The 14,579-nt window shown below is 39.1% G+C and overlaps 1 protein-coding gene across 2 annotated transcripts in view; it reads right to left on the reverse strand.

The window, feature by feature from the left end:
* The window catches only part of AP1AR (adaptor related protein complex 1 associated regulatory protein), a 40,100-nt gene extending 27,036 nt beyond the window's left edge, over nt 1-13,064 (reverse strand). The window contains exon 1 of one of the 2 annotated variants that reach the window (XM_030313244.1): nt 12,633-13,064. In XM_030313244.1, the coding sequence (XP_030169104.1) occupies nt 12,633-12,715 (83 nt within the window). In that variant the 5' untranslated portion in view covers nt 12,716-13,064. The remainder of the gene's footprint in view (nt 1-12,632) is intronic. The other variant, XM_030313243.1, reaches the window with a different exon arrangement.
* Nucleotides 13,065-14,579: the final 1,515 nt, after the last annotated feature.

A 14,579-nucleotide genomic window follows, 5' to 3' on the forward strand; every position in this document is an offset into this window, starting at 1 on the left:
CAAATCTCAAAGCATGATCCATCAGTAGACTTTCCAGGTTGGGATAGCATCGACATAGATGATAATAATAAATAATAATAACACTTATTGTTTAATAAGCCCCTCCTGAATGAAGGCAAATTTAGGAAAAATGAATGTGTAGAAAATTTATTTCTCAAAGAGAAAGACAACTCTTTCTGCTAAACATGGGTTAAAAAGAGTCATTGCCTTAAAAAATTTTTCATTCCAATATAGTTAACATACAGTGTTATATTAGTTTCGGGTGTACCATATAATGACTCAAACAGTTCCATACATCACCTAGTGCTCATCAGGACAAGTACACTCCTGAATCCCCATCACCTATTTCACCCATCCCCCTCATCCACCTCCCCTCTTGTAACCACAAGCTCATTCTCTGTAGTGGAGTCTAGACGCTTCTTGCTTTATCTTTTCTTTTTTTTTCCTGTGCTCATTTGTTTCCTAAATTCCACATATGAGTGAAATCCTATTTGTCTTTCTGACTGACTTGTTGCACTTCACATTATACTAACTCCATACATGTTTTTGCAAATAGAAATATTTCATTCCTTCATATAGTTGAATAATATTGCATTGTGTATATACACCACATCTTCTTTACCTATTCATCTATCAATGGACAGTGGGTTGCTTCCACGATTTGGCTATTGTAAATGAAAATAGGGATCCATGTATCCCTTTGAATTAGTGTTTTTGTATTTTTTGAGTAGATACCTAGTAGTGTGATTACTGGATTGTAGGGCAGTTCTATTTTTTAACTTTTTGAGGAACCTCCAAACTGTTTTCCATAGTGGCTGCACCAGTTTGCATTCCCACCAGCAGTGCACAAGTGTTCCTTTTCTCTATATTCTCACCAACACCTGTTGTTTCTTGTGTTGTTGATTTTAGCCATTCTAACAGGTGTGAGGTGATATCTCATTGTAGTTTTGATTTGCATTTCCCTCATGATGAGTGATGATGAGCATCATTTCATGTTGTCTGTTGGCCATCTGGATGTTTTCTTTGGCAAAACGCCTGTTCATATCTTCTGCCCGTTTTTAACTGGATTATATTTTTCGGTGTTGAGTCGTATAAGTTCCTCATTTATTTTGGATATAGCCCTTTTTTGGATATATCAGTTGTAAATATCTTCTCCCATTTTGTAGGTTGCCATTTAGTTTTGATGATTGTTTCCTTTGTTGTGCAGAAGCCTTTTATTTTTATGTAGTCCCAATGGTTTATTTTTGTTTTTATTTTCCTTGCTTTCGGAGACATACCTAGAAAGAAGTTGCAATGGCAGATGCCAGAGAAATTACTGCCTGTGATCTCTACTAGGATTTTTGACTTCAGGTTTCACATTTAGGTCTTTAATCCATTTTGAATTTATCTTTTGTGTATGGTGCAAGAAAGTGGTCCAGTTTTCCCAACACCATTTGCTGAAAAGATTGTCTTTTTCCCTTCAGATATTCTTTCCTGCTTTGTTGAAGATTAATTAACCATATACTTGTGGGTTCATATCTGGGTTTTCTATTCTGTTCCAGTGATCTATGTGTCTATTTTTGTGTTAGTACCATACTGTTTTGATTACTACAGCTTTGTAACCTGAAGCCTGGAATTGTGATACAGTTTTGCTTTTCTTTTTCAAGATTGTTTTGGCTATTTGGGGTCTTTTGTGGTTCCATACAAATTTTAGGATGGTTTGTTCTAGTTCTTTGAAAAATGCTGTTGGTATTTTGATAGGAATTGCATGAAATGTGCACATTGCTTCTGACATTTTAACAATAGACATTTCAACAATATTTGTTAACAATATTTGTTCTTCTAATCCATAAACATGAAATGTCTTTCCATTTTTTAAAGTCTTCTTGAATTTCTTTCATAAATGTTTTGTAGTTTTCAGAGTGTAGGTCTTTCACCTCTTTGGTTAAGTTTATTCCTAGGTATTTTATTATTTTTGGTGCAATTGTAAATGGGATTGTTTCTTTAATTTCTCTTTCTACTGCTTCATTAGTATATAGAAATGCAATCAATTTCTGTATATTGATTTCATATCCTAACACTTTACTGAATTCATTTATTAGTCCTAGTATTTTTTTTTTTTTTGGTGGAGTCTTTTAGAGTTTTCTATATACAGTGTCATGTCATCTGCAAATAGTGAAAGTTTTACTTTTTCCTTACTAATTTGGATGCCTTTTATTTCTTTTTGTTTTCTGATTGCTGTGGCTAGGACTTCCAGTACTATGTTGAACAAAAATGGTGAGAGCGGACATCCTTGTTTTGTTCTCGGTATTAGGGGGAAAAGCTCTCAGTTTTTCCCCATTGAGTATGATGCTCGCTGTGGGTTTTTCATATAAGGCCTTTATGAGGTATATTCCTTCTAAATCTACTTTGATAAGGGTTTTTATCATGAATATGTTGGACTTTGTCAAATGCATTTCTGCTTCTATTGAAAAGACCATACAGTTTTTATCCTTTCTCTTATTGATGTGATATATCACATTGATTTGTGAATGCTGAACCACCCTTGTAACCCATGAATAAATCCCACTTAATCATGGTGAATAATTTTTTAAAATTTATTGTTGAATTCAGTTTTCTAGCATTTTTTAAAGGGTTTTGTGTCTATGTTCATCAAGGAAATTGGCCCGTAGTTCTCTTTTTTTTAGTGGTGTCTTTATCTGGTTTTACTATCAGGTTAATGCTGTCCTCATAGAATGAATCTGGAAGTTTTCCTTCCTCTTCTATATTTTGAACTAGTTGGGAGAACAGGGATTAACTCTTCTTTAAATGTTTGGTAGGGGGTGCCTGGGTGGCTCAGTGGGTTAAGCATTTAACTCTTGATTTTGGTTCAGGTTTGTGAGATCCAGCCCTGAGTTGGGCTCTGCACTGAGAGTGTGAAAACTGCTTGGGATTCTCTGCCTCTCTCTCTATCAAAAATAAACATTAAAAAAAAAAGGTAGAATTCCCATGTGAAGCCATCTCATCCTGGGCTTTTGTTTGTTGGGAGGTTTTTTGTTTTTAATCACTGATTAATTTCTTTACTGGTAATCACTCTGTTCAAATTTTCTATTTCTTCCCGCTTCAGTTTTGATAGGTTATAGGTTTCTAGAAATTTATCTATTTCTTCTAATTGTCCAATTTGTTGGCATACAATTTTTCACAATAGTCTCTTACAATAGTATTTCTGTGGTGTTTGTTAGGTGTTATATCCTCTCTCATTTGTGATTTTGAGTCCTTTCTCTTTTTTTCTTCATGAGTCTTGCTAGAGGTCTATCAATTTTGTTGATTCTTTTCAAACAGCCCCTGGTTTCACTGATCTGTTCTATTGTTTTGTTTAGTGTCCATATCATTTATTTCCTCTCGAATCTTTATTTTTTTTCTTGTGCTGGCTTTGTGTATTGTGTATTGTTCTTTTTCTAATTCCTTTAAGTGTAAGGTTGAGATTTTTCTTGCTTCTTGAGGTGAGCCTCTATTGCTATAACTTTCCTTCTTAGAACCACTTTTGTTGGGGTGCCTGGGTGGCTCAGTGAATTGATCGTCCAACTCTGGATTTTGGCTCAGGTCATGATCCCAGGATTGTGGGATCAAGACCCAAGTTGGGCTCCACATTGAGTGTGGAGCTTGCTTGGGATTCTCTCTCTCCCCTGCACAAGCTCTCTCTTAAAAATAAAAATAAATAAAAATAAAAATAAAATTAAAAATAAAAATAAAATAAAATGAAATAAACCGCTTTGGTGCATCCCAGAGATTTTGGACTGTTGTGTTTTCATTTTCATTTGTTTCCAGGTAACTTTTTATTTCTTTGATTTTTTGCTTCACTCATTCACTGTTTAGTAGCATGTTATTTCACCTGTATGCATTTGTGGTCTTTCCAGATTTTTTTTCTTGTGGTTGATTTCTAGCTTCATAGCATTGTGGTAAAAAAAGATGCATTATATGAGGGTCACTGCCCTTTAAGAGGGGCCTGAGGAAACTAATAACTAGAAGGAACATTATTGGTCTTTTGGTTCTTTCTCATTCATCCTCTGCAATCTGTATACAGCATGTGAAATTGCTGACCACCTTCTTCTTCAGTAACTGTTGCTACTTATGTATCTATGATATTGAATTTTCTAATTATAATTGAACCTCCCTGGGTTACTGAATGATAGACATAGCTTTGTAGTTAAAACACAAAAGTGAGGGGCGCCTGGGTGGCGCAGTCGGTTAAGCGTCCGACTTCAGCCAGGTCACGATCTCGCGTTCCGTGAGTTCGAGCCCCGCGTCAGGCTCTGGGCTGATGGCTCAGAGCCTGGAGCCTGTTTCCGATTCTGTGTCTCCCTCTCTCTCTGCCCCTCGCCCGTTCATGCTCTGTCTCTCTCTGTCCCAAAAATAAATAAAAACGTGGAAAAAAAAATAAAACACAAAAGTGAATAAAAACTTACCCATGTAGCCAAGAGGCTTAGGGTCTAACAGGGTAGATGCACAGGTAAATTAACAACTGCCATGCTTTGAGAGGGATATGTTCAGATGAGGGGCATCAAAAATTAGCTGGAGGAGGGATCAGCCAGGCCCCAAGTAGTGAAAAAGAGCGTTTCAGAGAGTAGCAGTTACCAAAGGCAAGGGGGAATGAAAGAGCAAGATATATTTAAGAAACATACTCATTAATTCTGTCAACAGGTATTTAATGCCTGTATACGTTTTATCCAAGGCATAGAACTTGGAGCTAAACAGTCAATGGTCAGCAAAAACAGACATGGACTCCTTCCTTTACACTGAAAGCAGAAAACAGGTATTAACCAAATAATCACACTATTTCAGGTATAATAAAAACCTGAAGAAGTGCTCAGAAGAAAAGGATGATGATTCCACGATGGTGTGAAGACTTATCCACTGAGGGTAGGAAGTGGTTTGGGAAGACTTCTGTGGGGAGAATCCTCGAGCTGGCGTCTAAAAGATGACTGAGTAGGAGCTACTTAAGTAAAAAGGGAAGAAATGGATGCAACAAAGTGTATGACACAGATGAGTACCACCTCCCCCCAAAAGCCTTGAAGTAATAATGCAAAGCCTTGAAATCTACATTAAAGATTTCAATGTTTATCCTAAAAGTATGATAAGCCACTGAAGAATTTTAAGCGGTGTTTATTCACAGATTTGCGTTTATCGTTACTTTGACTCCAAAATATAGGAGCTACTGAAAAGGATCAGGAATAGATGTGGGTAGACCTGCTGGCAGTCTACCCACTATTTACTGGGTGCCTAATATGTGGCAAGCACTGTTTGTATACTGGATGTATAGGAATAAACAAATCAAAGTCCCTGAGTTCATGAAATTTATACTCTGTTAAAGGGGAACGAATACTAGACAGACAGAGTTTACAAAGTCATGAAGTGGTAAGTGCTATGAAGGAATAAAGTAGTGTCAGAAAATGATGAATTAGAAAGAGTGTTGTTTTACCACATGGTACTGAAAATCTAGGCAAGAAATGATGAAACCTTGGACTAAGGTGAAAGTGGTGAAAGAAATAGGTGGGTTGAAAAACTAGGAGGTACAAAAAAATCTGGTTTGGGGGACAGACTAAGAAATGTGAGATGATGGGGGAATAGTGTCATAGATGCTCCTAGGTTAGTGACTTTAAGGAAGGTACAGTAGAAGAATCTAATTCAATTTTTAAGGACTCCAACATTTAATGACAAAGGTGAAGAAAATGAACATTCAGGGGCACCTGGGTGGCTCAGTTAAGCGTCCAACTTTTGATTTCGGCTCAGGTCACAATCTCACAGTCGTGGCATTGAACCCCACATTGGGCTCCGCACTGAGTATGGATCCTGCTTAAGATTCTCTCTCTCTCTCTCTCTCTCTCTCTCTCTCTCTGCCCTTGTCTCCCACTAGTACTCTCTCTCTCTCTCTCAAAATACATAAACATAGGAATAAACAAGAAAATGAACATTCATAGGATATAGGGAAGATAGATCAATTTAAATCCACTACCCAGGGAGGTAGATAGAAAATATGGTATGAAATTACAGGAGTTAAAGGAGGAGCAAACAGCATCAAATGCAGCTAAAAGGTGAAGTACAGCAAAGATTACTAATACCCACTGGATTATGATGGCTGTTTTCATGTTATGGGGCAGAAGGAGGCAACAAAGGCAGCAGTGGCAGGGAAAGTGAACATTTAGCTTGCCTTGAAGACTGAGTGAGAAGTGAGGAAATTGAGATACCAAGACTGGATAATTCTTTAGGTTGTTAAAGGGAAAGAACAGGAAATAGGGTAGTAGCTAGCCGGAGATGTAGGAGTCTAAGTAAGGTTTAGTGTTTCTTTCTCTTTGTTTTTCAGATTAATGAGACATAGGCTCAAAAAGTATCAGCGAGAGGGTCGAGGTACAAATATCCAGAAGACAGAATGGTCTGTTCTAAGGCAGGGAGGCTGTATTAGTTGGAAAGATGTAAGGGCAATTCAGAAGGTATCATCTACAGAACATGACAACCCATATCTGTAGGGTGATTGAAAGGGAGGAGTTCAATATGATTCTTAGATTCATGGCTTTAAGTGACGACACAGTGTTTACCACTCACGAGGTAGGGCACAAGGTAAAAGAAATGATTGGGGCTTTAAAAAATAAAAAATAGAAAATTGAGGAAAGGGCTGTGAGAAGGGAAGAAAGATGAGCTCAGCTTTACAAACTGAATTTGAAGTTATGTTTCATATCCAAGTGGAAATACTCAGTGGGTAATTACGTATTTCAGAGCTAATACTGAGATGACTGGGCTCATTAGTATGCAGGTAATAGGTAAAGCCATGTGTTTTCATGCCATCACCAAGGAAAAGTACATTAAAGAAGGAAAATATATTTAAAAAGAAGAGAGTAAGGTTCAGAGCCGTGGGGAGTCTTTAAGGTAAAATACAGAATATTCAGGAAATTCATATCCATTTAAGTCTACTGCTGTTCTCCTTCCTTACTCCTGAAATTTCAAAAGAAATGTCCTATACTTGTATATTTTTCTGACAAACATGCAGAAAACCAAACTGAATCTCTCAATGACACTATTGATTACTATTTTAGCAACATGTATTATGATAAAATATTCTCATTAGTGTTCTCTATGGTCTTTTTTTTTTAATTAATCAATGTAAAACTGGTAGGATATGTGTTCAACTCTGTGAACGAGTGACATTTTTGCCAAAGTTAGACAATTACCTAAAAGAAAAAGGATAAGAGAAAACATTGTTTTCTATATCTTACAAGTACATAAGTAATACTCCCTGGTTATTTATTCAACAAACATGGGACACTGAGAGTAGACAGAGATAAAGCATATCCTTCACCTTGAGGAGCTCTCAACCCATATCACCTTTTATGCTAGAAGTCAGACAACTATGGTCAATGGGCCAAATCTGGCCCAGTGCTGTTTCTGAAAAATGACATTTTATTAGAATACAGTCACATGCAATTTGTTTACATATTATCTATGTTTTTGTGCTAAAACAGCAATGCTGAGTAGTGGCAAAAAAGCTGCACCTATGGCCTGCAAAGTCGAAAATATTATTATCTGGACCTTTACAGAAAAAGCTCACCTTATAAAGCAGATTGAAGCCTAGAGAAAATATTATTTCCTCAGGGAGGTAACATTGTCTCAGGGGGCTGGGCAGGTTTCATAAAGATAGCAATACTTGGGGCACCTGGGTGGCTCAGTCGGTTAAGCGTCGGACTTTGACTCAGGTCACGATCTTGCGGTCCGTGAGTTCCAGCCCCATGTCGGGCTCTGGGCTGATGGCCCGGAGCCTGGAGCCTGCTTCTGATTCTGTGTCTCCCTCTCTCTCTGCCCCTCCCCCGTTCATGCTCTGTCTCTGTCTCTCTCTGTCTCAAAAATAAATAAACGTTAAAAAAAAAAATTAAAAAAAAAAAGACAGCAATACTTAAGAATAAGTAAAAGCTCACCAAGAACAGGAAAAGAAGAAATATCACACACAAAGGCAAGGATGAGAGAACACTGTAATTTATAACAGGAATGCATATAGTCCATCTAGTATCTAGGAATTTGGGGATGTGGCAAGTGAAAGAATGGCAGAGAATACTTTCATTGGTTTTCCCTGCCTATGCTGCCAAGGTCATGCATGCAGGAAGTAAAATCTACAATTTTAATGCATATTTTAAGAAAAATATAACTGGAAAACACAATTAGGCTGGTAAAATAGATTAAAATTATATTGTTGGGAGTTTAAATTTGATACTACTCTCAATGGAAGGTTATCATTTTTCAAAAAAAGTTAAGATATTAAGGCTTATGAATGAGTTGTTTTTTGAAATTAGATTTATTGTTTTCCTTTTTACATTATTCTCACTGATTTGTATTCTGATATTATCTTCTGAGTGAGAGAACAAATACTGAGATTACACTCTTTACGCAAATGCAGAGACTACATATAATGTTGAGCAGACGTTATGTTGCACATTTGAGCTGTTGCCATGCATCTCATCATCTCTCAGAGAAGGGGAAAAAGGCTGAGCAATTTAGCTGTAGGAAATAGGACACACAGGAAGTGGTTAAGTAAAGGCCTAGTATGATCCAGTATGAATTTTAGAAAGCCTAACTCCAATGACAAAAGGCAAGATGGACTGAAGTATGACGGATACATACAACAGGGAGAACCATCAAGAAGCCAGTGACCTGGCGATAAAAAAGACAAAGTTTAAGGCAAAGTACCAACAAAGGAAATGGATTCAATATGTATAAAGAAGAGACTGACTTAGCTGATGAGACAGAGGTAGAAGACTGTGAAGTTTAGTCTGTGGCTTGGAAAACTGTGAATGCAGCTGTTAAAGGAATTAATTCATAAAGCAGTGAAAGAAGAAACCTTGGGGGAAAGAAATTATACTATTTTAGATATTTCCTGCAATATTAGATATTTTAGATAGGTTGATTTGAGGAGACTTCACATATCCAAGTGTATCTGTTCACTTAGCAACTGAAAATACAGTGCTGAACCTTTGAAAAGAGGTCTGTTCAGAAGACACGAGATTTGGAAGTGCTGGTGGTTGGGAAATCATAGGAATGGATGAAATTTCTTCAGGGGTGGGTTTATGTGTAAAGAGAACTAAATAAAGCATGGAAAACAAGGAGAAAAATCCCATACTTAATAGGCAGAGTAAGAACAGCCAGCAGAGAAGCAGGAAAATAAAAGTGATGTTGCAGAGGTCAAGTGCATAGTTTCAAGAACAGTTTATCATACAGAATAAAGAGTCAAGTTGTTAAGATATATGCATACATTACCTACAAAATAAAAAGCCGTGAGCTATTAGTGATTAAGAGTAAAGGCTCTGAATTCATAGGGACCTGGGCTCAATCCCAGTTTAGCTATCTTGAGTAAGATAAACTTGCCACACTTCAGTTCTCAATCTGTAATGTATGTAATAGTACTTACCTTTGTCACAAGACTGTGGTAAGGAATAAATGAGATAATGTAAAGTTATTAGAACAGAGCCTGCACACATAGGAAGTAATCAGATGTTGGCAGCTATTATTAAAATATTTTTTACCAGGAAAGAAAACAGCTGATCATTGTAAACTATTGCCTGAATTGAGGCAACTTTGTTGCTGAAGCCAAAAGGCCAACAAATATTAAATATAAAGGATACAAAACATGATCATACCTTTATATAAAACCACAGCACATTTTGGAGCACATGGGTGGCTCAGTGGGTTAAACATCTAACTGTTGATTTCAGCTCAGGTCATAATCTCATGGTTTGATTCATGAGTCTTAGCCCTGCATCAGACTCTATGGTGACAGTGCAGAGCCTGCCTGGGATTCTCTCTCTCTGCCTCTCTCCCCTCCCCTGCTTGTGCGTGCACTCTCTCTCATGCTCTCTCAAAATAAATAAATACACTTTAAAAAATAGTTAAAAAAAAACCTATTGTACATCTTAACTGGAACCACTGTGCAGAAATATATGGCAAGATAAAAATGATAATTAAAATATAACACAACAAAACATAACTGGATCTTCAGTTTTAGAAAGAAACTAACACTAAAAGTACATACAAAAAAGATTTCCAGTACTGCCCAAGAATTGACCAGCAGGTGGAGCCCTCTGGAATGTGTTGGTGGGCAAAACTTCCTATAGTGAAAAAGGGTGACTCATTAAGACGTCTAAATTTTATTCCTTAAAGATATTTTACTCCCTCTGCTTTAATCACCAAATAATTTTATTAGTAGCAATAGTTATGACATATCTTAACGCTGATATTAATATTTTGACTAGTTGACAGATATCTTAGAATATAAAATACTAGAATTCCCTAATATTTTATAAACAAAATCAGTGGTATTCTGGTTTTGAAACTGGGTAATGAATACTGAGTGATCTGACTTTGAGATACCCTTGGGGAATCTACGAGGCTAAGGCCCTAGGTCATAAAGCATCCTTGTGATGTCCAGCTTAAAACAGTCTAAGAAAGCCCAGTTTTTTCCTACCTATGACAACTACAGTGACAAATATAAATTAAATCAAGTTTTTGCGATCACTCTCTAAATTTTTCATCTTCAGATGAACTACTAGTTAACGATCTAACCCTATACCAAAAAGAAAATCATAATTACCAGGGGATTAAAAACAAGCAACTAAAACGAGAGGCAAAGTGCAACTTTATTCTGTAAATAACAATTAGCTACATCCACTTGTCTCTGCATGCTTACTAGAAGCTTCTAAAACAATGTGAAAATTAATGCAAAACAATAAGTTATCAGTATATTCAAATAAGGGAACTGTCTTGTCCAAATCTACATTTATGGATTGATAGAAAAAGTATTGATATCACCATTATATGGTTTTAGACGACAGTGTCCACACCCACAGAAGTTCATTCCTTCAATAGGACTTGCTTGTTCAAGGAGTTTTGCCCATAACAGAGGAAAACAGATCAAATCATTATGTTTTTATGGCATATCAACCGACAATTAACACACTGATTTCACTGATTTCCCCCAGCCCCTTCCCTATGCTGCCAAGCTTAGGTGCTTGGGGAGTAAAATCTACAATTTTAATGCTACACTCTAAGGAAAACATAATTAGTTTGTAAAATCATAATGAAAGATCAAAACAAAAACTCCAGACACCACAGTGTAGTCCAAAATCAAATACAAATGATTTCTGCTTACCCAATTAGATCATAAGACCCTATTTCTACAATTAGACTTTAACACACCACAACACAAATACAAACAGAATATTAACAAAGCCAGAGATTTTGTGGCTTCCAGTCCTTACTCAAACCTAGTTAAGTATATTTAACTATATTGGTGCACTTGCACACAAAAATTAGGAGTAAATTACAGGATTATGTCTGACATGATAAAAACAGCTGTCATGTTCCCCTTTGACAGTAATAGCCCTTAAGTCAGGGAAACCAAGATACTAAACTAGGCACAAAATCTTTAAATCCTAACCTTTCCATTCAGACTACTTAGTGCACAACCTTGGCTACTATGTATCAGTGAGGTGATGCAATGAACACAAAGAATATGCACCTGACGAACCAATGAGTGAATCATATATAAATAAGATCTCCATCACCAAAAGATCCAAATTATAAATCATGTGGCTTCCCGTTCGTGTATTCAGAACACCCTATTACCTAATAATGTTGGTTCAATGAGACAGAGACTGAAAATTTAGCAATCTGTTCCATAAAGTGCAAAAAGTCTTATTCCTTACATAAAGCGTCTTGGTTCATATTTTCTATTCTAAGTTTGAATTTCTGGGAAACATTTAACAACAACAAAGCCAAGTTCAAAGGAGTTTGTTCTAATTTTTTTCCAACACCGTAAGAAATAAAAACACAAAAATGGAATAATGAAATTCTAGTATTCTATGGATGGTGTGAGTAGAAAAACCTATGCATATGCCAGTTTTAATCAAGAGACGTGAGGTTCAGAAGGACTGTGATTTCCTCAGTATTCCAGAGTTCATAGGTAGCAATCAGGGTCTAGCATTCCTCTGGAAATAACCGAAAGAATTAATACGGAAAAGCCACACACTGCTCCTCTTGTTATCAGTACCAAGAATCCGAATGCCTATTGGGAACCCAGCAATTCGGCAAGTCTTTGTACATGTCAAAGAGTTACTCAACGTCTGGAACCTTATTTTACTACCTACAGCACCCAAATGACTTCTACTAACAATCCCTCTGAGATATCAACTTTCTGGAGCCAGATTCTCAGCGGCTCTGTCACAGCCAAAGGGAGGATCAAATACACAGCTATTACCCTTGGCATCAGCCCAAACTCAACGTAGGGTGTGTCCGGGTTGTTGTGAAGCCTGTTCTACTGCCCATTCGTAGAGAGTACCCCATAGCTTCCCAGAGAAGACGCCTACCACGACTCCTTCCCCGCGTGACATCGCGCCCGGAGGGAGTCTTGCTGGAGGCGGCAAGAGCGACACCCGCCCCCTTCTCTAGCTTTTTCCCTGGGGGACACCTCTCGACCAGGGCCTCCACCACGACAGCCCGCTCGACGCCGGGCTGAGGGGCTCCCGGCCTACTTCAAGACATAGGGGGAGGGAGGAAACGGAGACAGTGAAGGGGGTTCGCCGCAAGGAGCAGAATGGGAGGAGCCAGTGGGAGCTCGGCCCTTCCCCCAGCGGGCTTACCCTCCACCGCCTCCTACACGTTGCAGCCGCCCCGCTTCCTTGCGGAGGAGCCCGAAGCACTGCGTCCAGCAGCAGTTCCCCATCGCATGCCGCCCAGGCGCCGCCGCTCCTCCTCCTCCCGCTCAAAGCCCACACTCAGGCCCGGCAGCCGCATCCGCGCGGCACGAGCCGAATGAGGCTTCGGGGACCAAGGGCGGGCCGGCCGGCGCGCAACGGCGTGAGAGACTGGGACAGGCGCTCGGAACAAAGGCAGCGGTTACTCCAGCAGCCACCGAGTCGCTGCCGCTCGAGGGAAGAGTGCCGGGCTGCGCGATCTGGACTCCCTCGCTGTCCGCATGGCCCCTCGCTCGCCTCAGGACCTCAGCCTAGCACAAGTGACCGCCTCCAGCCGCTGAAGGAAGCCAGTCCCCGCGAGTCGCGCACCCAGACCCCGCCCTCCCGAGCACCCAGGCCAGCGCCTCGCCGCCGACGCTGCCACACCCCCGCCCTCTCCCGGGCCCCAATAGGGTGCCCTCCCTCTGCGGCCCCGCCTCCTCCGGCCACCGGTTCTTACGTCACTTCCACAAGCTCCCGCGTCCGCAGCCTCTGCCTTGGAGCTAGTTCAATTCCTGGGTGTGGATGTTTGTTTTGTTGGACCTTGACCTAACTAGAAGTCTCCTTTTCTCCTTGCGTTTCCCGCGTCTGGGTCCCGAGCGTCTCCGCGCGTCGCAACCGTCAAGGCTCAGCCTTTGAACTTTGTACCAAAGCCTTGTGAGCGGCTTACCTAGAGCCCAAGGCCAGAAGTCATCGGGTATGAGAAGGGGCACTTCTCTGTGTGTTGTGTGCTTAGGTTTAGTTAATATTGCACCATAAGTGGCAAATAGAGTCAGGGGACTGAGTGAAATAGTTTTGAATGCACCAGGAATTTTTTTCTTTTCTGGTCTCTAGTTTGCGTTTCTGTCTCCGTACTGTCAATATTGTAGAGAAACTTTTTAATGGTGCCCTACCGGCCTCTTTTTGTTTTGTTTAAAATCAGAATTTCAGATCGTTTCGGAGAGGTGGTAGTGGTCCAGAGGAAATCAGTTCGAGGGCTATGGTTTTTCAGGGACATCAATCCACGCCTTGCCAATCCAAGCGTGCTGCTGGGTTCTGTAGTAGATGCGAAGAGATAGCTACTCTGACGCGACTTGGTCTGCATTCTCAAGTGTTCCTGTACAACTTGGTTTTTGATTTGGGCCTTAAAATCGCATCTGAGGCGTGGATTAGTAAACTCCCAGTCCATTGCATAAAGTGCTTTTTTAAAACTATGTCCATTTTTAGCCTGTTGTAATTTAATCTAGGAAAATTGTTACGTTTTGGAAAATTGTTACTAATGAAAAAATCGTTTCTGAGCTATTCGTTTTCTTGTTTCCTGAAATCTAGACCGACCTAGGTTTCAGTTTTAGAACTGCCTCTTAAATAATTTTGACCTTATTTGGGTCTTGGTCGTTTTTTGTAACCAAGTGCATAAAGGATATGTTTGGCCTATTAGTTTGCAATCAGTGAATACTGGTGGAATGACTGAATGACTTATTGAATAGCAACCATACTTTCTATCCCTCTTTCAGTCCCCACAATCAAGCAAATTTATTAGTGAGATAATCTTTAAAATTCAACTATAAATGTTTAAAGAAAGCTATGGACTACTACTCAGCAACAAAAAGGAACATACTATTGACACACACATATTAAGTGAATCTGCAGAAGATTATTCTGAATTGAAATGCCAGTATCAAAAGCTACATATTGTATAATTCTAGAAATGACAAAATTAAAGAAACAGAACAGATTGCATGGTTGCCAGGAATCAGGGAGTAGAGAATGGATTCTTGTGGTGATGGAAAACCTGTATCTTGGTTGTGTCAATGTGAGTATCCTGTTTGTGACATTGTGTTATAGTTTTGCAGGATATTACCATTGAGGAAAACT

This window comes from Lynx canadensis, chromosome B1, assembly GCF_007474595.2.
Source record: "Lynx canadensis isolate LIC74 chromosome B1, mLynCan4.pri.v2, whole genome shotgun sequence".
In the NCBI taxonomy this organism is placed as follows: Eukaryota; Metazoa; Chordata; class Mammalia; order Carnivora; family Felidae; genus Lynx; species Lynx canadensis.